A 26092-nucleotide genomic window follows, 5' to 3' on the forward strand; every position below is an offset into this window, starting at 1 on the left:
ATCCCGCCCTCCCCGGCCAAAGCTGGGCTTAGAGCAGCTAACAAGTAAAAATAGCACAGTGTACATAAAATCACACAGTCAATTAATTAAAATACATTCTAAAATCAATTCAGAATCAAATTAATGGCAACCATTGGGTTAGAGTTCTATGAGGATTACAGAAGGAGAGAGGGGGTCAGACTGTGCCTTGGCCAAAGGCCTGGTGGAACAGCTCTGTCTTGCAGGCCCTGCAGAAAGATGTCAAGTCCCACAGGGCCTAGTCTCTTGGGACAGAGTGTTCCACCAGATTGGGGCCACGGCCGAAAAGGCCCTGGCTCTGGTTGAGGCCAGCCTAACCTCCCTGTGGCCCGGGATCTCCAAGATGTTTTTATTTGAAGACCGTAAGGTCCTCCGTGGGACATACCAGGAGAGGCGGTCCTATAGGTACGAGGGTACTAGGCTGTATAGGGCTTTATAGGTTAAAACCAGCACCTTAAACCTGATCCTGTACTCCACCCGGAGCCAGTGCAGATGGTATAGCACCGGGTGAATGTGATCCTGCGGCGAGGACCCAGTAAGGAGTCTCGCCGCTGCATTCTGCACCCGCTGGAGTTTTTGGGTCAGTCTCAAGGGCAGCCCCATGTAGGAAGTGTGATATGCATCACAACCAGTGTGGCCTGTCACACATAAGTAAGTGCATAGGGGGCTGTCAAATTCAAAGAGGATGGTGAGATCATTGTCAGTTTAGAAATAGGCAAATGCTCGTTGTGGGTGAATCCATCCCTAGTTTGCTATGCATTCAGGGCATTCCACACACCACAAAATTCCTGTGTGAGAGGCATGAATAAGCTCCTGGCATATAGATCATTTGTTCCGGAGGTCCGTTCTTAACCTGAAGCTGTTCTTAACCTGAAGCAGCACTTTAGCTAATGGGGCCTCCCGCTGCTGCCGCACCACCGGAGCATGATTTCTGTTCTCATCCTGAAGCAAAGTTCTTAACCCGAGGTAATATTTCTGGGTTAGCCGAGTCTGTAACCTGAAGTGTATGTAACCCGAAGCATATGTAACCTGAGGTACCACTGTACTGGGAAGTCAGTCACAGTTTTCCAGCTTAAATATAATCAGCAACTCCTCCCCACATTAAATTTTATGATAGAGTCATAAAATCATAGGATTGTATAGTTGGAAGGGGCCATAGAAGCAGAATTGTAGAGTTGGAAGGGACCCCAGTGTTCATCATATGGCTGTATACACACCCTGATTCCTACATGCAACTGTACATGTGGACAGCAAACATTTTCTCCCTGTGCTCTTGTGAGCCTCCCTAGAAGTTGGATCCTTACCCCTGTCTGCAATGTGTTGGAACAGTCTGAAACGTCTTTTGAACAACACCTTCTGGGGCTCTCAGTAACTCCACTTGCACTTCCACTGTTTTGCTGCGTAAGCAGCAGGGAGTACATTTTGAGAGTAAAACACTAATGCTGCCAGAGGACTGGTCCAAGGTCTGAGCACAACCTCCTCTCTGCACAACTGCCTGGGCCTCCCCTGCGTTGCCTCTGTTTGTCCTCCTGACATGAAGCAACTCACAATGTTTCGATTTTTTTCTTTTCCATTTCTTAGTGACCAGTACAGACTATGATACAGCAGCAGATGCAACGGAAACTTCATCCTACTACAGCGCCAAAGGGTATCTCTCCAGGTAAGCGCCACCTGAACACTGGAAAAGATTACACTGTCATCACAATGTTGTTGTTGTTTAGTCGTGTCCGACTCTGCATGACCCCATGGACCAGAGCACGCCAGGCACTCAGGGCTGATTTCCTTAAGAATGGATAGGTTTGATCTTCTTGCAGTCCATGGGACTCTCAAGAGTCTCCTCCAGCACCAGAATTCAAAAGCATCCATTCTTCGGCGATCAGCCTTCTTTATGGTCCAGCTCTCACTTCCATACATCAATACTAGGAAAACCATAGCTTTAACTATACGGACCTTTGTTGGCAATGTGATGTCTCTGCATTTTAAGATGCTGTCTAGGTTTGTCATTGTTTTTCTCCCAAGAAGCAGGAGTCTTTTAATTTTGTGGCTGCTGTCACCATCTGCAGTGATCATGCAGCCCAAGAAAATAAAATCTCTCACTGCCTCCATTTCTTCCCCTTCTATTTGCCAGGAGGTGATGGGCCCAGTGGCCATGATGTCATCACAATATTAGTATACAAAACCAATATTGGTATATAAGAGTTGGAAGGGGCCACGAGGGTTATTTAGCCCAACCCCCTGCAATGCAGGAATCTTTTGCCTGATGTGGGGCTTGAACCCCCACAACCTTGAAATTAAGAATTTAATGCTCTACTTTACTGAGCTATCCAGCAGCTCATTGTGGCCACAGGAACCTTCTGTGTTGGCCACAGCTCATGGGAGGCTGTTTTTTCACCAGAGCTTTGGGTTATATGTCAAACGTTTCATTTATTCCTCCCCGCCTGAACCAGCCGTGAACAAGAAGGAGTGGAATCTATGACTGAAGAGGAGCAGCTGCCACAGATTCTAGATGAACTTCACGACATCCATGTAGCTCCTGGAGCAGCTTTGGCCAAATTCCACCTGAAGGTGAAAGGTAACCAAAACTCCCCACCTCTGCTGTGTGTCAACTTTCGGCAGAACCTACTTACTTTTTCATAACACATATCTACAATTTAGGATTATTATTATATTTATTACCCACCCTTCACCAGCAGGTTGCAGTACATCTCTTCAATACGTTCATATTCTAAAGATGAATTTCTGACCCAGTGGGTGTCATCTAGCTAAATAGATGCTCTAGTGCAAGGATTTCTCCTAAATTTCTGCTTCCCATGCCTCCTGTGTCCTCCCCAAATCTGCTCTGGAGAGTTGGGGGGGGGGGGCTCAGATCAGAAGGTGATTGGGGAGGCCCGACAAAAGAACAGTGGCAAAAGAAATTGATGGACTATGTGGAATTGGCAAAAGTAAAGGTAAAGGGACCCCTGACCATTAGGTCCAGTCGTGGCCGACTCTGGGGTTGCGGCGCTCATCTCGCTTTGTTGGCCAAGGAGCCGGTGTACAGCTTCCGGGTCATGTGGCCAGCATGACTAAGCCGCTTCTGGCAAACCAGAGCAGCGCACGGAAACGCCGTTTACCTTCCCGCCGGAGTGGTACCTATTTATCTACTTGCACTTGGATGTGCTTTCAAACTACTAGGTGGGCAGGAGCAGGGACCGAGCAACGGGAGCTCACCCCGTCGTGGGGATTCTGACGCACAAACTACGTGACAAGGACAACTGTGACTTTAAAGAGGAATGGGAACCTTTTACAAAGTGCTTAAAAAAACAACAAAATGAGCTGGACTCCTTGGCAGGTTTTGAATAAACATGCACAATTTTTTTGTTAACATAAGAGATGGAAAACATAGAGATTTTTACATTTTTATAACATGCAGAGAACAATATATGTAAATAAATCAGAAAGAGGAGCTGAGGGAAGTTGTGGGGGAGGGGGGTATGTGGGGGTGGGAGGGGAAAAATGGGGGGAAATACAATTGTTGAAATAATTTGTTATGTGAAAATAACCAATAAAAAACTTTTTTTAAAAAAGGAGGTGCCTGGGGAGGGGGAGCTATTTTGCTTAACCTTCCGTTAGCAAATCTGTTTAGCTGAATAGCGCCTATTGTTACTACTCTTTCCTTGGAGGGGTACATGTGTGTTATAATAATAATAATAATAATGAATTTAATTTATATCCCGCCCTCCCCAGCCGAAGCCGGGCTCAGGGTGGCTAACAACAATAAAACAGTGCAACATTCTAAAAACATTATAAAAATTAATTAAAATCAAATTGATGGCAACCATAAGTTCTGTAAAGATTGTTCACAAGAGCTAAGCATGGGGCTAGGAAATTTAACCAATCTCTTCTCACTTTTCTTTTTGATATGCCTTTGATATCTATTCCTACCTGTCTTTATTCTGCATAGGTTACCCACAGCCTCGCCTCTACTGGTTCAAAGATGGTCAGCCTCTGCGTGCATCAGACCGACTCTTGAAGACAGACAAGAGGGAGTTTCACGCCCTTGAAGTTCTCAACGTTACAAAGCAGGACGCTGGTCAATATTCTGTATTTATTAGGAACTCGGCTGGTTCAGCATATTCAGCGGCCAGGTTGCTTGTCAAAGGTTAGCCGTGTGATGCTGAAATGGTGGCTTATGTTGTGCCCAGAAGTGTGTGTGAGGCCTACTGCTCTCAACAAGAATAACAAAGGCATGGTATATTGCTTATCCAGTACCAAGCAGCCTGCAAAACAAAATTTAAAATTAAAACAAGGGATAGCTAACTGGCAGAACAATTTCTCTGGCTCCTGGGCACCTTAATAAAAGTTAGCAGGAGGTGCACCAAATATCTAGTTTTATTTTTGAGCTAGAAATTAGCAAAATGGTGGGGTAGTATTTGTCTCCCATACCCCACTCACATTATTTTTTGATAATATTCTCCTTCTTAAATGCCATGGTTTCACTTTGTAGCCACATCTTCTTCCTACATACAGGTGAAACTCGAAAAATTAGAATATCGTGGAAAAGTTCATTTATTTCAGCAATTCAACTTAAAAGGTGAAACTAATATATGAGATAGACTCATGACATGAAAAGATAGATATGTCAAGCCTTTATTTGTTATAATTGTGATGATTGTGGCATACAGCTGATGAAAACCCCAAATTAACAATCTTAGAAAATTAGCATATTAAATGAAATCAGCAAAACAAGGATTGCAAATAGAGCAATATTGGACCTCTGAGAAGCAGAAGCATGCATATGTACTCAGTACTTGGTTTGGGCCCCTTTTGCATCAATTACTGCCTCAGTGTGGCATGACATGGATGCTATCAGCCTGTGGCACTGCTGAGGTGTTATGGAAGACCAGGAAGCTTCAATAGCAGCCTTCAGCTCTTCTGCATTGCTCGGTCTCATGTCTCTCATCTTTCTCTTGGCAATGCCCCATAGATTCTCTATGGGGTTCAGGTCAGGCGAGTTTGCTGGCCAATCAAGCACGATATTATAATTTTTCGAGTTTCACCTGTAATTTAGTCAAGGGTGATCCATCTAATCATGGAACAAGTCTCCATGGCCCACTGGATTTGGCTGTGTGTTGATGTCACGAAGATGAGTGTAGACCCTAGCAGGCAAAGGCAATGAAAGTAAATTATGTAGACATTTTCTCAAGGCACACATTTAAAAAATCAGTGTGAAAAGGAAGTCTTTTTGATATGAAATGGCCACCCTCCCAAAAAATGTGAATAGCTTCAACACTACTCTAATTTTAATTGTTGTTTGGTAAAAAGCAGATCCACAATTTTCCTACAAGGGGATTCCCCCTCCCCCCCAATAAGCTAAAATTTCCACATTTTATTGGACTCCTTCTCTTTGGGTTTTGTAGGTAATGCAAATCTTTGTGTCCTGTTGTTTTGAACCCTTATTGGTAACTGGGACCATTTAAAGAATCTGACCACCTATGAAGTGCTTTGAATTTGTAGCAAAATGGACTCACAGATCTCTTTCTAAAGAAGAGAACAGCCCTACCATCCAAGAATTCAAAAGTTGGCCGTGCCAACTTAGAGCAGATGGACACAACCCATCAAATCGTTGGTGGGTTTGCTGGATGTCTAATGTGATGCCAAAAAAAGAAATGGGGATCTTTGTTAGACACATTGATCACTTCCAGGCTAGGGTTGCCCTATTTCAAAAGGGAGATTAAACAATGTTGGTTATTTAACGAGCATTCGTCCTGATTTGGTTGTGAAGAAGTTGGGTGATGTTGTGTCCAAACAAGTGTTGACCCCACACTTTCCAGTGCATTTTCCTGCCAAGGCCAATATTTTGCAGAAGCAGGCTTCTTGCACAGGGCGTCTCAGACAGCTATAATTGTGCAGCCTGAATTTGCTGCTATGTGACTGAATCCCACTCAAAATTAGCAACAGTATGAAAGCCCCTTTAGTGGAAATTGAGGCCTAGCACTTGCTATACCATTTTGGACGGCAGGTGTGGGCTCACGTGATCTGTCACCTGATGGTGCTGCTGTTCTTTCAATTTTGCAGGGCCTGGTGAGGAAGAAGAGAAACCCAGAAGAGGTGAGAAAAAAAACAAGAGGAGTTGGTGGGAACAAAGGTCATGGCTGCCCTTTCAAAGCTGTGAACTCTAGAGCAGCCCCAGCTCCATGGAGCTTAGTCCTACCTGACTACTGCCACGTCACATTTTTATGTTTTTCTCTGAACAACTTAATTTTCAGATGTTCATGAGCAGCTGGTGCCGCCAAGGTTCCTGGAACGATATACCAACAAAAAAGTGAGGGAAGGTGCCAGCATTACCCTTTCAGTGAAAGTTGAAGGTAAATGAACTTAGAGGCATTCTCGCTACTCCAACTGCCCCCCTCCATTATTGAATTTGCCTATCCAGGGGAGACAAAGGTTGTAGTGGAGTCAATGCATGCTTTGCTTTCCAGCATACACAAAGAGAGGTCCTTGCCTCAAGGATCTTGCGTCTAAAGTTTGACACTGGGAAGAGGAAGGGAGGGAAAGGGGCAATGTTTTAGCAAGAAATTAATATGAGTAGTGCAAGAGCTGGACCATAAAGAAGGCTGATCGCCGAAGAATGGATGCTTTTGAATTATGGTGCTGGAGGAGACTCTTGAGAGTCCCATGGACTGCAAGAAGATCAAACCTCTCCATTCTGAAGGAAATCAGCCCTGAGTGCTCCCTGGAAGGACAGATCCTGAAGCTGAGGCTCCAATACTTTGGCCACCTCATGAGAAGACAAGACTCCCTGGAAAAGACGCTGATGTTGGGAAAGATGGAGGGCACAAGGAGAAGGGGGCGACAGAGGATAAGATGGTTGGACAGTGTTCTCAAAGCTATCAGTTTGACCAAACTGCGGGAGGCAGTGGAAGACAAGAGTGCCTGGCGTGCTCTGGTCCATGGGGTCACGAATAGTTGGACACGACTAAATGACTAAACAACAACAACAAAGCTGTGCTGCATTTTTTCCCCATGTATTTTTAGGCTGTGAACCACCCTAAGGTCTATGGATGAAGGGTGGTGTACAAATATAATAAATAATAATAATAATTTGTTGAAATATTTATAGACCACCCTTTCATAAGAATACAGTGCATAAAATTACAATAAGATAAAGAAAGAAAAATCAATAACAGCATCAGCCAAAACATGAATAGAAACTGGCTGGTAAAAAGGATTTCATATTGCAAAGGTTTGTTTGAATAACACCGTTTTTAGGATATGTCTAAAAATGCAGACTGTATGGGGGTGGCATGGCTCATTAGCATGCCAGAGGCTTGTTCAGTGTCGGAATTAACAAGTCTAATCACTTTACCAACTAAGAACAGCCATGCAACTGTCAATCTGACCATCTTTTCTCTGTTCTGGCCAGGTGAGGTTTCCAGAATTGTGGATGAAGACTGGGGTGCTAAGCAAAGACTTTACGCAAATGGCGGGACTTGGGAAGGGAGGTTATCTGGGTGACCAGAAGAAATGATACGCTAACAGCATCCTCATTTTCCCCCCTTTGTAGGATGTCCACCACCCTCAGTGACTTGGCTGAAGGAAGAGTACCATGGAGAAGACATCCTTTGGATCAAGCCGGACACCCCAGGCTATAAACTTGCCAGCTCCAACATGCACCATAGTCTCATCCTGCTGGATGTGAAGAAGGAGTTCAGCGGAAACTACACCTGCATTGCGTCCAATCAGGCTGGGCAGTCTATCTGTAGCTCCTCCTTAGAAGTTCTGGATGGTAAGCGCTTCACCAACTTCTCTATTTCCATATTTATATGTGCTGGCTGTTTCATTAAAATTGGCTTCACGCTAGTCATAATCTCTGGGTTTCTGTGTGGTCACCAGTGGCCATGGAAATACAATTTACATGTACAGAGCCTGTACACTCCACATCACCCCACAAATAAAAACAATAGGGCTTTCCCCAACTTGTGAAAAAGTCACAGGATCTTGGAAGAAGGATAAAATCTGATGCAAATGAGCTTCTACTGAGGTTTCGAGTTCTCCCTTGCCACAAGCTGAACTGCTTTGATATCACAGCAGCCCAGAGTCCAGAGCTCTGTGCTTAGTTTACGTGCAAGTTCTATACATGTTCATGAGAAGGAAAGGTTAAGGAGTAAGGCCTACACACATCTGGAGTGGAATCCCTAAGACGGTTGGCTGGCGCTTTGTACGCCTCCTTCCAGCAACTCCTGCAGCCAAGCTGTCAAATGTATTGCTCTGCTTTTCTTTGGACCACATCAGCCAGGCTGAGTCTTGTTGTCTGGGCAGCTGTGGTGATCACACAGGGTCCCCGGACATTTCACCGTCTATTGATCCCTGTGCCACCACTTTATTTCTTGCTGCCACCACCCAGGCCCTACCTGGTACAATACTGAGTTCAGTCAGGGTTAAATTGGAACATAAACTTCTGTTTATTTGTTGCAGTTTAACAAACGTGTGGTTTCATAAACAGTATCAGTCAATTACAATAATGGGGTGCCTATCCAGACCTATAACTTCCGCTACCTGCTCTCACTCACTAAACCACCTCTCAGTTATTTACTTGTCTTCCTAGCTCCTAACTGTTCCTGACTCGGCTTATTTCGCTACACTAACTCAACCTACCCACAAACTCTATCCCAATTCACTCCCACTCCAACCAACCACCCAACTCCCAACAAACTCCCCCCTTCGCCCCTCCCAGAGCTGGTTTTATAGTCCCTCTGACTCCACCCCCCCCCCCGGGTTTTGATTGGGTAGCCTGTTTAACTATTTCACCTCCAGCACTCTCATATGTTAACGTCACAGCAGCCCAGGACCTCCAGACACACTGGCCAGACTTGAGCACCAGGGAAGTCACTGCAGTGCTGCTAATGCAGTGTGTTGACTTCACCCCTGGAGGCTCTCTCCATTGTCTCTTGAGACAGATGCCACCAACAAGAAGTCAGTTCTGGTCCTGCTAGAGACACTGAACACAAAAGGCCTGGAAATAGGGGAGAACTACAGGCCACCCCTGGGACGCAGGTGGCGCTGTGGTCTAAACCACAGAGCCTAGGGCTGGCTGATCAGAAGGTCGGCGGTTCGAATCCCTGCAACGGGGTGAGCTCCTGTTGCACGGTCCCAGCTCCTGCCAACCTAGCAGTTCGAAAGCACATCAAGTGCAAGTAGATAAATAGGTACCGCTTTGGTGGGAAGGTAAACGGCGTTTCCGTGCGCTGCTCTGGTTCGCCAGAAGGGGCTTAGTCATGCTGGCCACATGACTCAGAAGCTGTCTGGACAAACGCTGGCTCCCTCGGCCTATAGATTGAGATGAGCGCCGCAACCCCAGAGTCATCCGCAACTGGACCTAACAAACAGTCAGGGGTACCTTTACCTTTACCTTACAGGCCACCCCGTCATTATAAGGCAAAATTGCTTTCAGTTAAAATGGTGACATCTAACTTGAGCCAAGGCAGGGTAGTTGAATTCCAACATCTCCCTCACCCATAACCCCAACAAAGCTTGGGAAGGATGAAAAATATTCCCCAGCCTGAGACACGCCTACTGATAGATTTGCTGTCCTTCATTCCCTTGCAGTGAAAGAGGCCGAGGTTCTGACCCAGGAGCGTGTGATGGTGACAGAGGCCATCATGACATCACTTGGGTAAGTGGGAGGCTGTGTGGCCAGAGGTTTGGATGCTGCACGGGGAGACTAGAAAAAAACTGAACGCGTCTTAAGATTTTCAGACTGGAAACTCACTGGAGATCCTGTTCTCCTCACCTCCTTCTTCCCTTTTTGTTTTTGTTGCAGGTATGAAGAAAAGGAAAAGAAAGAACATGGGTAATGTCTGAAAGTTCTTGTTAACACATAGTGATATTGGTGATGTTTAAAACTTTGTGTTATTCAGTTACTGAATTCTAATTTTGGTATCCTTTAAAATGCATTTCCCCCTGTAAAGAACCCACACTCTGCAACTCCCTGCCTATTGAACTCACTGCACTCTTTTTGGCCCTTCCTAAAAACATTTTTTCTTCAGGGAAACCTTCCCAGAAATGTAGTGTGTTGACTTGCAGAGCCAGTGTGGTGTAGTGGTTTAAGAGCGGTAGACTCATAATCTGGTGAACCGGGTTCGCTTCCCCGCTCCTCCACATGCAGCTGCTGGGTGACCTTGGGCTAGTCACACTTCTCTGAAGTCTCTCAGCCCCACTCACCTCACAGAGTGTTTGTTGTGGGGGAGGAAGGGAAAGGAGATTGTTAGCCGCTTTGAGACTCCTGAAGGGGAGTGAAAGGCGGGATATCAAATCCAAACTCCTCCTCCTCCTCCTCCTCCTCCTCCTCCTCCTCCTCCTCCTCCTCTTCTTCTTCTTCTTCTTCTTCTTCTTCTTCTTCTTCTTCTTCTTCTTCTTCTCTGTTTTCAGTTGATCACTGATTTTATTATTTTCTTCAATGTTTTATGCAGATTTAAAAAAAACTGTTTTCACTGATAATTTTATTGTTTTCTTCTTTTTGCAAACCACTCTGCGGGAATTTGTTCAGCCTGGGGGGGGAGGGCAATCAAGTGGTGTATAAGTTTTATGATTTTCTAAATTTTATCACAGCTTGGGACCAGTGTACTTGAGATTGCCTGGCCTCTGTATGCCTCCTCGACCACTTCAATCTACGGAACTTGCAGTCTTAAAAGCATTATATGACATTTGCTCCATTTCTGCGAGGAGTTGAACTTTTAGTGTGGCTGCACTTATATTAATATTAGGCAGTCAGCCTCATTCTAGTGTTTCAAGCAACTGCTAAACAAGCCTGTCAGGACATATAATCCATCTGTGCACCGTTACTTTAAAATTTGCTCATTTTATCTGTGTATCATTGATAATCATTGTAAATAGTTTTGATGTATGCTGCTTAGGGATTTATTTTTTTTTAAAAAAAAACTAAGTGCTTTATAAATTCTCTTTTCTTTTTTTAAAAAAATAATATTTATTGATTTTCCAACCATTTAAACACAATAAAACAGAAAAACAAAAAAGGAAAAGAAAAAGCAAAAAAGAAAAGAAAAGAAAGAACACAAGATTAACAAAACAAGACGCAAACCATTTAAAACACAAAACAATTTCGATATCTTAACTTTCATTCCATTATTTCCACGACCTCCTCACAGCTCCCTTTTTGTATTCCACTTCTCTTAATTGTTTCAGCAATTCCTTTCCATCTTCCTCTGTTTTCTCTTCTATAATTATCTTAACATATTCTAATCTTATATTTCCCTTTAATACTCTATTAATCTATTTATACCTAATTCCTTATAGCATTTCTACTGAAGCCGTATAACTTCATTCCAACATTTTTCTAACATTCATTATTTTAACAATATTTCAATAAATAGTCTTAAACTTTTCCCAGTCTTCTTCCACCGACTCTTCTCCCTGGTCTCGGATTTCATAGAATCATAGAATCATAGAGTTGTAAGAGACCACAAGGGCCATCGAGTCCAACCCCCTGCCAAGCAGGAAACACCATCAGAGCACTCCTGACATATGGTTGTCAAGCCTCTGCTTAAAGACCTCCAAAGAAGGAGACTCCACCACACTCCTTGGCAGCAAATTCCACTGTCGAACAGCTCTTACTGTCAGGAAGTTCTTCCTAATGTTTAGGTGAAATCTTCTTTCTTGTAGTTTGGATCCATTGCTCCGTGTCCGCTTCTCTGGAGCAGCAGAAAACAACCTTTCTCCCTCCTCTATGTGACATCCTTTTATAGATTTGAACATGGCTATCATATCACCCCTTAACCTCCTCTTCTCCAGGCTAAACATGCCCAGCTCCCTTAGCCTTTCCTCATAAAGCATCGTTTCCAGGCCTTTGACCATTTTGGTTGCCCTCCTCTGGACACGTTCCAGTTTGTCAGTGTCCTTCTTGAACTGTGGTGCCCAGAACTGGACACAGTACTCCAGGTGAGGTATGACCAGAGCAGAATACAGTGGCACTATTACTTCCCTTGATCTAGATGCTATACTCCTATTGATGCAGCCCAGAATTGCATTGGCTTTTTTAGCTGCCGCGTCACACTGTTGGCTCATGTCAAGTTTGTGGTCAACCAAGACTCCTAGATCCTTTTCACATGTACTGCTCTCAAGCCAGGTGTCACCCATCTTGTATTTGTGCCTCTCATTTTTTTTGCCCAAGTGCAATACTTTACATTTCTCCCTGTTAAAATTCATCTTGTTTGTTTTGGCCCAGTTCTCTAATCTGTCAAGGTCGTTTTGAAGTGTGATCTTGTCCTCTGGGGTGTTAGCCACCCCTCCCAGTTTGGTGTCATCTGCAAATTTGATCAGGATGCCCTTGAGTCCATCATCCAAGTCGTTGATAAAGATGTTGAATAAGACCGGGCCCAAGACAGACCCCTGTGGCATCCCACTAGTCACTCTTCTCCAGGATGAAGAGGAACCATTGATGAGCACCCTTTGGGTTCGGTCAGTCAGCCAGTTACAAATCCACTGAGTGGTAGCATAGTCAAGACCGCATTTTACCAGCTTCTTTACAAGAATATCATGGGGCACCTTGTCAAATGCCTTGCTGAAATCAAGGTAGGCTACATCCACTGCGTTCCCTTCATCTGCCAGGCTTGTAATTCTGTCAAAAAGCGAGATCAGGTTAGTCTGACATGACTTATTTTTCAGAAATCCATGCTGACTATTGGTGATCACAGCATTCCTTTCTAGGTGCTCACAGACTGTTTGCTTAATGATCTGCTCCAGAATCTTCCCTGGTATTGATGTCAGACTGACTGGGCGGTAATTATTTGGGTCCTCTCTTTTCCCCTTTTTGAAAATAGGGACAACATTTGCCCTCCTCCAGTCTGCCGGGACTTCGCCTGTTCTCCAGGAATTCTCAAAGATGACTGCCAGTGGTTCTGAGATCACATCTGCCAGTTCTTTTAATACTCTTGGATGCAGTTCATCTGGCCCTGGAGACTTGAATACATCTAAGCTAGCCAAGTAGTTTAGATTTCTGCCAGTCGTTTCCGCCAATTCCATATAGTCCATCAACTTCATCTGCCATTCTTCCCGGATAGATAAATCTTGTGTCTTCCAGTTCTTCACAATGAGTATTCTTGCTGCTATTGTAACATACGTGAAAAGAGTTCTGTCCTTCTTTAACACCAATTGGCCAACCATGCCCAAGGGAAAGGCCTCTGGTTTCTTCAAAAAGGTATATTTAAATACCTTTTTCATTTCATTATGAATCATCTCCCAAAGTGTCTTAATCCTTGGGCATGTCCACCAAAGGTGAACTCTAATCCTCAAATTCGTCTGTTCAGTCATCGCAAGCGTCAACTTATATTCATCAAGTTGCTTCTGTATAGCTGGGGCTCTCTTTCTCTTTCTCTCCAGTTGTGTTTCTTTACATTCAGCAACAACAACTTTTTCCCTGGCCTCCTCCGCAGTTTGCCGTACCGAAATCGGTTCCTGTGTCAATTTCTGGGTGATTTCTATATTGGTATTATTTATACTTTCTATATTTAAGTTAATTTTAGTGATTGGAACATCCACTTTCGCATTTATCGTGTCCATTTTCCTGTGAAGCTGATCCAATGAGTCATTTATCTTAAATAACGCAGCCACTAGGGCCTCTTCTGTCAACATTTCTCTTGGTTTTACATATACTGGTACAAAGGCTGCAACAAAAAGAGCAAGGGGGCCTGGTGTTGGACCTCTCCTGGATTATTGCCAAGTCCTCCCAGACCTTAGTGTTTTGTCAGCAGTTGACTGGTCTGTTTTTCCTCTTCCATTAACCATAACACTTAAAAGATTCAAGGTCAGTCCCAGAGTCTCACAGTTTTTAACTTGCAGCTGGAAATTTCCCTAACCCAACTCTTGTAAAGCAACCGGTTTCAAAAGCTTCCACTAGGGGGAAACAGTTTCTATTTGTAGTAGTCAATAGTATCCTCTTTTAAACAATCCAAAGTTAGTTTCAAGTTAGTTTCAATTTTCAGTTACTTTTACTCCTTTTTGAAACAGCCGGAAACAGTAGAAACAATGTATTTCTCTTGTTTAACTAGCTGTCAATGAATGTTCTAAACGCTGTCAATGAACATTCCACAATACGTCAGTCCTCCTAGCAGTCCGTTTCCAGGGTCAGAGCGGCGGTGTTTTAGATCTCTTTGCTCTCTCCTGCAGGCATACTCAGTCCTCAACTTCCCCCCCTCTTCTCCTGCCTCCAAAGGGGGGTTTTGTTCTTTACCAATGGAAATTTAATCTTTTACCAAAGACTTTCCAGGACTCCAGCTTGCAACTTCATTGCCTCAGTCTGTTTACAAAAGGGGCAGGCGGACTTCCTGTTTTGAACCTCCCCGTTACGATACCAAATTCAACATTTAGAAATCCAATTCTTCCGCTTAAACTCTACTCACGGGTAACCACTTTTAAAATCCAATTGTCCACGGGAAAAGGTCAGCGCTCTCCGGCAACGGCTATGCGGCTTCACTCCGTGGAAGAAGCAGACGATTCGATGCACCGCGCCACTCACCCCACGTCGCTCTGGAGCCCCAAAAACTGGGGTTCCCCACGAGTGGGGGAGGCGCAAAAGGTGCCTGCCGAATCCCACACTCACAGGCTTCTCCCGCCTGTGATTTTAACGGGTCTCCGCCTTCGCGGCCAGACCCAAGTTCCCACGGAGCAAATTCCTCCCGGTCAGAGGAATTCAGCCATTGCCGGAGGCGCCTCCCCGGAAGTCTCCATATAAATTCTCATATATTTATGCCTTCCCTTTTCTCTTCCTTAGAGTCGGGGTTTCTGTACATCCTCCTGAAGGCAGAAAAGGTATGAAAAGTTTCGCCTGTGCTTTAACTTCAAAATGTTACTAATGTAGATCACAGTTTGCTGTTCCATATAACGTTCTCTAATATGAATTCCATAGTTTACAGCTGTAGTCTTTGATTTCTTGATCAAAGACTTCTTGAGCTGGTCCTTAGTGTCCGGCCTGAATGATGCAGGTGGAGATACTTCTTCAGGTATACAGGGCTGAGGCTGTTTAGAGCTTTAAAGGTCAACACCAATGCTTTGAATTGTGCTCAGAAAAGTACTGGGAACCAAAGTATATCCTTTATGACTGGTCCCAACAGCCGTTCCCAGTCACCAGTCTAGCTGCCATATTCTGGATTAGTTGTAATTTCTGAGTCACCTTCAAAGGTAGCCCCACTCAGAGTGCATTGCAGTAGTCCAAGCGGGAGCTAACCAGAACATGTAGCACTCTGGCAAGACAGCGCACAGGCTGGTAGGATTTCAGCTGGCATCCCAGATGTTGCTGGTAGACAGCTGCCCTGGACACAGAAAGCCACTTCCGCCCTTTGGAGGAGGTGGGGTTGCGGGCTTCACGGCCCCACTACGCGTGTGGTGGCTGAAGCCCAGCCCCTGTGCGATTGGGGGAATTCCCGGCCACGTCATCCCCCGGCCAGCCAATCTGCTGACTCTGGGGGCGTGGCCTGCTCTATTTAAGGCAGGCGCAGCTGGAGATCTCCCTCTTTTGCTGCCTACCAGCTGCTCTTGTTTCCCACCCTCCCACCCTATAAGGTTTTCATTCCTTGACCTTGCTATGGACCTAGGTTGGTCGTCGTTGAGGGGCCTGGTAGGAATTTTTCCACTTGGCAAATTGGCACCAGCCACTTGGTTTTCGCCTACCTCGTAGCAAATCGTCCCAACTTTCTTGGTATTGGCGGTTAGGCATTGGTTTAGTTCTGTAGGTGGAAGAGGGGAGGTAGCGCCATCACCTGCTCCACATATTGAAGGGTAGTCCATTAAAGGATTCCGGGGGGCGTGGCCCTGTCCAAAGCCTAAGGAGGTGAGGGCCTAAGGCAAGCCCCCTATCGGTGACCCCGGGGGAGTTCCTAGTTGATGTGCACCAGCAGGACTCCCCCTACTGGTGGTTAACCCTTCCCGGACTTCAAGTGGATGGGCTGAAGTCGCATATAGTCGGTTAGGACCAATGCCTAAATCAATACCGCTCATCACCTGTAACCAATAAAATTGTGGCCTTATTTAGCCCATTAACCTTAATAACTGTGTCATGTGTCTTTATTTCCACAGGGGGGGTGGGAACTTGCCACGCAATTATGTCAATCATGAATTGTGTCTGTGTTTGCTTCCCTCCTTTATAGTGTCTCTGGCATTCATTGCTAGGGTTCCCAGAAGTGAAAATCCAGAAAAAGCTATTGAGCTTATTTTGGGGGGGATGGGTAGGTGTTAAAGTTGTTGAGCCCTAGTCATAGCAGACACTACTGATTGAGATGGGTATAAACAGCTTCCTATGACTTTAAGGCTTAAGTGCCTCACTCTTCTTTGACAGGGGAACTTATGGAAGGTGAAGGTGGTCGGAGCCATATTTCACTTGCTGAGGTTGGGACTGAGGAATTCCTCCAGAAACTGACATCGCAGATCACAGAAATGGTATCTGCAAAGATTAGTCAAGGTAACAGCTTGTCTGAGCATGCTGACAATCAGTTTTCAGTCTGAGACAGAAGCATACACGCCAGATGAGCTCATGTTTATTGGTCACTATCAAAGGCGTCTCATTGGACCTTTTTCAGACACTTTCCGACGCAAATTTCAAAATGCTGGTGTTGAAATCTCAGAACTGGCATTTAGGAAAGATGAGGTTGGGACTAGTCACAACAATAATTAACAGTCACATCCAACATATCAGCCAAGTATTCAGACTGGAAGGTTTAGACTAGTCTTTACGTTGCTGTTCCTGGATTTGATTTCACTGTGGCTCGTTTGGGGTTTTTAATTGATTTAAAGGCATCTGATTGCTTTATAGTGCAAGTTCACTTGAGGACTTGGTTCTAAGTTAAGAAGTAGGGTATAAACTAAATGAATGAACAGAAGCATGCTATTTCACAAAACAAAGCAATTATTTGCTAGGAGTGTATTTTAATTGTTTATGTTCCGACTTCAGCCACACTTCAAGTACCTGGAGCCGACAGTGACGATGAATCAAAAACGCCATCTCCATCCCCACGACACGGCAGGTCCAGGCCTTCCTCAACTGCTCAGGAGTCGTCCTCTGAATCAGATGAGGGGGATGCAAGGGGAGAGGTATAATATTTACATAAGTGAACTGGATGCATGCCCAAGGAAGAGTGATTCAGCACAGAACATTCCATGAGTTCCCCAGAATATAAAAAGGCAACTACAGCATTGTATCTCAAACTAGCATTGCAATTGGTGTTGGGCCCAGAGAGTTGAGACCTTTTGACTGCTCCACAGGAATAATATAATGGGCCAACCGAATGCCTCCCCTCCCCACCAATCCCAAATGAAGCCAGTTTGCCTTACAGGTGTACATTCCTAGTATAGACTTTCTACCACCAGTTCATAAAGGTGTGTTCTTCATGCAGTGAGGTAATGTGGAAGACTGATTTTGGGCTTGAGAAACTGGTTGGAAGGAGCACGATTGAGGTGAAAATTGATTCACAATAGAAAGAGTTCCCGATCATGAGATAGTAACTCTAGTGTAAAATTTTAGGTGATGTTGATCTGTGGCTGGAAGATAGATACCGTTTTGACTAGAAGTAGGCAGCCCATGGACATTCGGACCACTATTGCTTTTGGTAACCCTCTTGCACTGCCATGTATTTCATTCCAGTAAAAGCAAATTTGGGATTAGCCAAATTACCATCTAGTGGAAGGGTTTGTATCAAATGTTCCTACTTAGTTTTTACAGCATCTAGCGCTGCACATTGCTGCAACAAGCAGAAACATCGATAAGTGGTCCACAAAGACCACCAGTAATTTTCAGTTGAGGGGAAAGGTTGGGAACCACTGATCTAGCCAGTCCTTGGCTGGGTGGGATTTAATCAAGGGCTGAGTCCAGTAGACCAAACTAATGCTCTCTGTAATTCTAGATGCAGCTAGAAGCAGCTGGTTGTGGCAGTCAGTCTCTCTAACGTCACACCAACACTGCACATTGATAGCACATGGCTTCTCCCAAAGAATCCTGGCATCTGTAGTTTGTAAAATGTGCTGGGAACTGTAGACCTGTGGAGGGCAAACTATAGTTCCCAGGACTCTTTGGTGGGGGGGGGGGAGCCATGTAGTATAAATGTATGGTGTGGATGTGATCTGAATATCAAGTATGCTTTCAGCAAATTGGTGTCCTTTTCCTATAAAAATATATACTGAAAACACCATCTTCCTACAGATTTTTGACATCTACATGGTTACAGCAGACTACCTGCCCATGGGTGCTGATCGTGAAACCATCAGCCTGAAGGAAGGACAATACGTGGAAGTCCTGGATTCGGCTCATCCTCTGAAATGGCTAGTGAGGACCAAGCCCACCAAGTCCAACCCATCCAGGCAAGGTTGGGTTTCTCCTGCCTATCTGGATAAGAGGTTAAAGGTGAGAATCATCCATGTTTGGGTTCTCCAACATCAGATTCCTTTTGCTTGAGATTTCCTCAGGGACATGCAGACAAGCCAAAGTTGTGTAAACAATTTATCTGACTGTATTGTACATCACCCCAACCTCTTTGAGGAGGAAGGGTGATATGGTGTTGGACTATCGGAGGAAGAGAGGAGAACTAGCCCCGCTGTACATCGGGGAGGGCTGTGTGGAGAGAGTCTCTTCCTTTAAATTCCTAGGAGTTTATCTCAGTGAAGACCTTACTTGGAAAATAAATAACAACCCAGGTGGTTAAGAAAGCCCAGCAGAGACTCCATCTCCTCAGAGTATTGCGGAAGAATGATGTCAATCAACATTTGATGATCTCCTTCTACTGGTCCACAATAGAAAGTGTCCTTTCATACTGCATCACGGTGTGGTATGCTGGTTTGACTACAGAGGGTGATGAATACAGCACAAGATATTATGGGCTGTCCTGTGAATCCGCTGGATGAAATAGCGGAAGAACGTTGCCTCAGGAGAGTGAGGAAAATTCTCAGGGATGGTTCACACCCTGGCCGGCAATTTCTTGATCTCCTGCCCTCGGGCAGAAGATATAGAAGCATGATTAGTCGCACCAACAGGGTAAAGAACAGCTTCTATCTGTGGGCTGTTGGGCTGCTGAATGAAAAGATAACAACAGGGCAACTGACTTTCGGGTTTGGTGGGTGTGCGTCAGTAAACGAGGGGAATTAAGACCAAGAGAGCTGAGTGGAGGGTGCTCGTGTAATCTCACTGTGTACAAGTGTCAATAAAGTATTTCAATTTCAATATATAAATATAATAAATAAAAGCAGTTCTAGCTTCTCCTTCATTCGAGATATCGGAGAAGCACATGGCCTGAAGTAACTCCACAAACGTGCTCCCAGTAGATGCAGAAATTACCAGATCTTAAATTTTATTCCCTTTATTATTTTTAGCTGTCTGCTGAGTGGGGCATTCCAGAGGTTCCAGAGTTCCATGGAGAATCAGTTTCAGAAGATGAATATAAAAAGAAGCTGAGGTGGGCACTTCATGAAGGTCCCTCCTGTAAGAGAGGTCCAATTCCATTTGTCTCTACGGGTGGGGTTATGTTATCCATGAACTCTCCACTTTTATTCTGAATTAAAAACCAGTTTTGGAGCCATTCCAGAGGGCTGTGTCCAACTAAGTTCTAACACCCTTTGAAATGAATGGACCTAAACCAGTCATGCCCATTAATTTCAGTGGGTCTACTCTGACTAGTGCTGGATACAACCCAGATTGTGCTCTCAATCCAGACTGGGGCACTACACCAGTTTCCTGCCAACTCTCCTTCCCAGATGTTAGTTATGGTGGAAGGCACCATTTTATGGGCTGGAAGTGGAGCTACTTCCCTAATGTATTCACCTATTTTCTCTTTCCACCAGCCTCATTATTCAGGACTTGCTGAACACCGAGGAGGAGTTTGTCAAGGACCTAGAGTTCCTCCAGACGCATCACATTCAGTTCACCGAAACCTGCCCTGTCGTCCCTGTGGCTCTTTCCAGTCAGAAGCTCATCATCTTCAGGAACATCACCGACATTACCCACTTCCATTCCATGTATGTATAACTGGGGGGACTGCATGGTCAGTGAGATAGAGGCCCAGCTAGCAGTGAATGTCTGAACCGATAGGCCTTTTTCTAGAGAACCAGCCACTTTGGGACAAGGCAATTTGGAGACTCGGGGAAATGAAACATACGATTCAAAAAACAAATCAATACAATTCCTGCGAAACCCTCCAGCTTCCTTCTCTGTTTTTATTGCTCTGTGAAGACTTGGCTTTTTAAGGCAGGCTTCTGGTGGAGGCTGACTAGACTATGGATTGTTCCACACTTCTGCTTGTCCAGCTGCCTCCTCCCAGGAAAACTCGCTTTTTACTGCTGAATTGGAGCAAACGTCAATTGGGTTTTCTATGGATTGATGTTTGCTCTGATTCAGAGGTGAAGAGTGGTAAAGAGTGCGTTTTCTCAGGGGCAAGCAGCTGGACAAACAGAAAACCACTCGGGGTCCATGCTTTCCAGCCAAGCAAAGTGTTTTATCCATCGCTATGTTGGAGGGGAGGGACGTGGGTGGCGCTGTGTGTTAAACCACAGAGCCTAGGACTTGCCGATCAGAAGGTCGGCGGTTCGAATCCCCGCGACGGGGTGAGCTCCTGTTGCTCGGTCCCTGCTCCTGCCAACCTAGCAGTTCGAAAGCACGTCAAAGTGCAAGTAGATAAATAGGTACCACTCCGGCGGGAAGGTAAACGGTGTTTCCGTGCGCTGCTCTGGTTCGCCAGAAGTGGCTTAGTCATGCTGACCCAGAAGCTGTACGCCGGCTCCCTCGGCCAATAAAGTGAGATGAGCGCCGCAACCCCAGAGTCGGTCACGACTGGACCTAATGGTCAGGGGTCCCTTTACCTTTACCTTATGTTGGAGGGAAGTGAAGGAAACTTTTGTGGCTCAGTGGAGTTGTGCTCAAGCGGGTTGCCAACTTGAATAAAATATGGGGGGGGGGGCAAGTAAGCCCCACCCTGTATAATTGATCACATGACACGGTGCACACACACCATTTAATCGCAATGACCATCAACCTTTTGAGGGGGAGGGGGCAAAGGTCCCTCTGCCCCTAGGAGTTGGCTCCTATGTGCTCAGGTCCTACTTGTAGGCATATGGTTGGTCACTGTGGGAACAGGATTCTGGACTACATGGACCTTTCGCCTGATCCACCAGCCAGGTTTTCCTTACGTTCTTGTGTACTGTTAGTTTAAGACTGGATTTTTATGAATATTTTAACTGTTGTTTCCATTTGCGGTTAGCTGCTTTGAGTTTGGAAATAAAAGCAGAATAATATTTTGTTAGGGAATAGATTTGCAGCTGTATTGTGCTTATGTCAGCACTGCTGTAAACAAACAAACAAACTGTGTATTCTGTCGGTCGGGATGATTCCAACCAGAGTTTGGTTGTTATGGCCTTGGTCTTCTGCCTCTCATTACCCTTTCCCCCACAGGACATTCTTCCCAGAGCTTCAGAAATGTGACACTGATGATGACGTAGCTATGTGCTTCATCAAGAATGAGGGGGAATTTGACAGGTACATCCAGTACCTGGTGGGCCGTATACAGGCTGAATCTGTCGTTGTCAGCAAAGCTGTTCAGGAGTTCTATAAGGTAAGTATTGCTGGCTACTATAATGCATGCCATTCCCTCTGGGAAATACATTTGAGTATTTGATTGTATCGTCTGTTGAATATATAGGGATTAACTTCTGGGTCATGTTCTTGAGTAGTTCAGTAGACCTATTCAGTCCCACTCAGCTTCATGGCTGGGATAGCTGTCCCATGTCCAGTACCAATAAGTCCATTGACTGCACAACTCTATTATAACAGTATCGGTGGATTAATTTACCGTATTTTTCGCCCTATAGGACGCACCTAGATTTTTTTGGGGGGGGGGATAAAGGAAAAAAAATTATCCCCCCCAGGCGCGGGGCGGGGGCGGGGGAAGCCCGAGCTTCCCCCGACCCCAGCCCCCAGAACGGGACCCAGAGCCATGCCGAAGCTGCGCGCAACTTCGGCATCGCTCTGGGAGCTTGCGGGGCTGGGGGAGGGGGAAGCCCTCCGCCAGCCTCCAAACCAGGTCGGGAGACAGCGGGATGGCGCGCTGCGCCTCCCCGCTGTCCCCCGAGTTTGCGGGGCTGGCGACGGGGAGGAGCAGGCTTCTCCCCCCCGCCAGCCTTCTAACCAAGTCGGGGGACAGCGGGATGGCGGTGTTCTGCCTCCCCGCTGTCCCCCGAGCTTGTGGGGCTGGCGGTGGGGCTCTCCTGAAGCCTGGAGAGCGAGAGGGGTCGGTGCGCACCGACCTCTCTCGCTCTCCAGGCTTCAGCAAAAGCCTGCATTCGCCCCATAGGACGCACACACATTTCCCCTTCATTTTTGGAGGGGGAAAAGTGTGTCCTACAGGGCGAAAAATACGGTAATTGTCAGGCAAGAGATTCTTCAAACCAGATTTAGGTTTGAGTACCTATCCATTCTGAAGGAAATCAGCCCTGAGTGCTCACTGGAAGGACAGAATCTGAAGCTGAGGCTCCAAAACTTTGGCCACCTCATGAGAAGAGAAGACTCCCTGGAAAAGACCCTGATGTCAGGAAAGATGGAGGGCACAAGGAGAAGGGGACGACAGAGGATGAGATGGTTGGACAGTGTTCTCGAAGCTACCAGCATGAGTTTGACCAAACTGCGGGAGGCAGTGGAAGACAGGAGTGCCTAGCGTGCTCTGGTCCAGGGGGTCACGAAGAGTCGGACACGACTAAACGACTAAACAACACCACCACCAACAACAACAACAACTAACCTTTGCATTGAAACCTGCCTGGATTCTTCACCTATGTCAAGCATGTCCAAAGTCCATTTTGGGGGCCTAATCTACCCCGCCGGTTGGTATAATCCGACTCCAGTTCATTTCCTGGGGTAAAATCCTAAAAAAACCCTCCACAACTTTAGTCGGCCCTTTAGTCGGCCCTCACAGCTCTTCACTTCATCAAATCTGGCCCTCTTTGAAAAAAGTTTGGACACCACTGACCTATGTGTACGCTCATTTTCACTTGCACATTATTGCAAAGGAGAGCGTTCTGCTTCCTAAAAACAAGCCCGTAAACTTGTTGTGTTTCTTTGTTCACACCAAAGGCCCTGTCAGATACATATTGCAATTGATCAGTACATAGGTACAGAAGCTTAAAATTTCAAATCTTTCAGAATAGCAAAAAAAATACAGGGAGATGAAAGAACAAACTTGAATTCAAATTAGATATCTGTTTCTCTGCTGAAGCTTATACCTATTTAATCTTATTCATTTTCTCTCTCGCTCTCTGCCTGCCAGATGTTTGCAAAGCAGCCAAGACTTTTAAATGGCGATATGAGTTCTGACAGCCTGAAAAATCTTGACCGTTGTTTTTTTCCTTGCGCAGCGATATATAGAGGGAACATATTCTGCGGACTCATCTCAGCCCCCAGTCCTTCCTCTGCAGCACTATCTAGAGAGACCGATAAACAGGATCCAGAAGTATCAAACTGTAATTAAGGTCAGGAGCATTTCCTTTTAATACTTGGTGTCATTGTTTCGGGTGGGTGTGGGTGTGGGTAGGCAAATATTTCTCTCTCTTAGCTTGACTTGACACTTGTTTATTATTTTGGTTTCACCGAGATTATTCATAATTTAGTCCTCGCCAGCTTGTTTCTGGTTCAGCATTGATCACAATCTAAGTCAGTTTACCAAATTCCTGAGGCCTGAACAACTCCCAGGGGCGAACCAGTAAGATTAATGAAACCTTACAAATTAGTCAGTGTCAGGTGTGCGTACAGGAGCCAGGCCCTGTGACCAATAATGTTATGTACTGAAGTTCTCACCCTGGGCCAGCAGGGGGATACTGTAGATAGTTCAGGTCCACATATGCAAAGAAGGGATCGAAAGTGACGTTCAGTGATTGGATAGTTACAGAAAGTTGTTACAGTTACGTTGTACTGGAGCTCTATATAAGCAGGCTCCCTGAACCCTTCAGTTCAGTTCTGTTCTGGCCTGTGAATAAACAAGAGCTGTTTGAAGAATCGCTGTGTCATCTGATATGTTCACCCACAACTTAACAAATAGGACTCTGCAGGACTGGGGCTTTCCTAAGTTTGTTTGGGAAAGGCAAGGCGCGGCCACACAGGTGAGGCCAATTGGTAACTCACAGCACCTGGTGGCAAGAGCCAGGAAGGGATATAAGGTCAGCATTTTCCCTTCAGCTCTTTGCCACAGCAACACGTTCCCTGCCTTGCTGCGTTTGACTCCTTGCTTCTTGATCCTTGGACCCTTGACTTTGTGACTCCTTGTTTCATGACCCTCGGACCTTTGGCTTCTTGACTTCCGGCTCTCTGACCCTCGGACTCTTGGCTTTTGGACTCCTGGCTTCTGGACTCCTGTTCCTGCTCCCACCCCGCCATCTTGCCCACGGTCCCAACGTCCCCAGCGGGGACTTTGATCGCCTGTGAACTGGGCCGTGACAGTTTGCTATGGCTGCGCCTTGCCTCTTCAGAACAAACCTAGGAAGGCCCCAGTCCTGCAGAATCCTACTGGTCACAGGGCCTGGCTACTGCACTCACACCTGACAGACAGATTAATGGAGGAAAAGGATATTGATGACTACTAGCCATGATGACTATGCTTTGCCTCCACAGTTGGAGACAGTAGTGGTTCTAAATACCAGTTGCTGGAAACCATGAGAGGGCAAAGTTTGTTCATGCTCAGATCCTGTTTCTGGGCTTCCCATAGGCATCAGGTTGGTCACTGTGGGATCAGAATGCTGGATTAGATATGGACCATTGGCCTGATTAAGCAGGCTTGTCTTATATTATTACAAAATGGCCAGCTTTCTCTTTGCCACAGGGAAAGCTAGCAAACAAATCTGCACCAGTCAATTCATAGAATCATAGATTTGTAGAGTTGGAAGGGACCCTGAGGTTCACCTAGTCCAACTCCCTGCAATGCAGGAATTTGCAACTGTCCCATCTGGGGATTGAACCTGAAACCTTGGTATTATCAACACCACACTCTGACCTAGCAGTTCCCAAACGTTTTGAGTCACAGAGCACTTTTCAGGAGAAAAAATTGCACGGAGCACTATTGTCACCCATATGCCAAAGGCACAAGGTGGGAGGAAACACGACATTTAATAAGCAATAGAAACTTTCCAGGTAATTCTGGAAAAGTGTCAAAGCTAACATTCAGATCAGAAAGAGTGGCAAACTTCTCACAGAGGAGACCGGGTTAGCGTGGTGCTGGTGAGTCTCTCTGTCTGTGTGCTTCACTGATGTTCTTGATGTTTTGCGGGGTTCCGAGAAGGTGCTGGTGGGCAAAGCTGAGGTGATGCATGACATGCACTTTCGTCTATAATACAGTGGTAAAGGTAAAGGTAAAGGTAAAGGGACCCCTGACACTTAGGTCCAGTCGTGGTCGACTCTGGGGTTGCGGCGCTCATCTCGCTTTACTGGCCGAGGGAGCCGGCATACAGCTTCCGGGTCATGTGGCCAGCATGACTAAGCCGCTTCTGGCGAACCAGAGAAGCGCACGGAAACGCTGTTTACCTTCCCGCCAGAGTGGTACCTATTTATCAACTTGCACTTTGACGCGCTTTTGAACTGCTATGTTGGCAGGAGCTGGGACCGAGGAATGGGAGCTCACCCTGTCACAGGGATTCGAACCGCCGACCTTCTGATCTGCAAGCCCTAGGCTCTGTGGTTTAACCCACAGCGCCACCCATGTCCCAATACAGTGGTGCCTTGGGTTAAAAACTTAATTCGTTCCAGAAGTCCGTTCTTAACCTGAAACTGTTCTTAACCTGAGGTACCACTTTAGCTAATGGGGCCTCCCACTGCCACCACTGCACAATTTCTGTTCTCATTCTGAAGCAAAGTTCTTAACTCAAGGTACTATTTCTGGGTTAGCAGAGTCTGTAACCTGAAGCGTCTGTAACCTGAAGCACCTGTAACCCAAGGTACCACTGTACTTGCTATCTACACAGCTTCACAGCATACTGCTGGAGATAAATAATTTCTACCCAATATTTACCTATACATAGTTCATGGCCACACAAATTCACAATTTTGAGATCTTGTCACATTTATTTTACA

General features: G+C 45.7%; 2 protein-coding genes across 24 annotated transcripts in view; one reads left to right on the forward strand and one right to left on the reverse strand.

Moving 5' to 3' along the window:
- The window catches only part of LOC308459086 (7-alpha-hydroxycholest-4-en-3-one 12-alpha-hydroxylase-like), a 393862-nt gene that overhangs the window by 235645 nt on the left and 132125 nt on the right, over positions 1 to 26092 (reverse strand). The gene's annotated exons all lie outside the window — the stretch shown is intronic.
- The window catches only part of OBSCN (obscurin, cytoskeletal calmodulin and titin-interacting RhoGEF), a 264501-nt gene that overhangs the window by 155905 nt on the left and 82504 nt on the right, over positions 1 to 26092 (forward strand). For all 23 annotated transcript variants that reach the window (XM_080973891.1, XM_080973911.1, XM_080973892.1 and 20 more), the window contains 16 exons: positions 1600 to 1678; positions 2466 to 2590; positions 3962 to 4159; positions 6076 to 6108; positions 6267 to 6365; positions 7565 to 7786; positions 9607 to 9673; positions 9821 to 9850; positions 14786 to 14823; positions 16346 to 16468; positions 16958 to 17097; positions 18203 to 18403; positions 19366 to 19448; positions 19834 to 20007; positions 21437 to 21596; positions 23392 to 23505. In XM_080973891.1, the coding sequence (XP_080830017.1) occupies positions 1600 to 1678; positions 2466 to 2590; positions 3962 to 4159; positions 6076 to 6108; positions 6267 to 6365; positions 7565 to 7786; positions 9607 to 9673; positions 9821 to 9850; positions 14786 to 14823; positions 16346 to 16468; positions 16958 to 17097; positions 18203 to 18403; positions 19366 to 19448; positions 19834 to 20007; positions 21437 to 21596; positions 23392 to 23505 (1886 nt within the window). The remainder of the gene's footprint in view (positions 1 to 1599; positions 1679 to 2465; positions 2591 to 3961; positions 4160 to 6075; positions 6109 to 6266; positions 6366 to 7564; positions 7787 to 9606; positions 9674 to 9820; positions 9851 to 14785; positions 14824 to 16345; positions 16469 to 16957; positions 17098 to 18202; positions 18404 to 19365; positions 19449 to 19833; positions 20008 to 21436; positions 21597 to 23391; positions 23506 to 26092) is intronic.

This window comes from Podarcis pityusensis (assembly GCF_964106645.2).
Source record: "Podarcis pityusensis genome assembly, chromosome: 12".
NCBI classification, from domain to species: Eukaryota; Metazoa; Chordata; class Lepidosauria; order Squamata; family Lacertidae; genus Podarcis; species Podarcis pityusensis.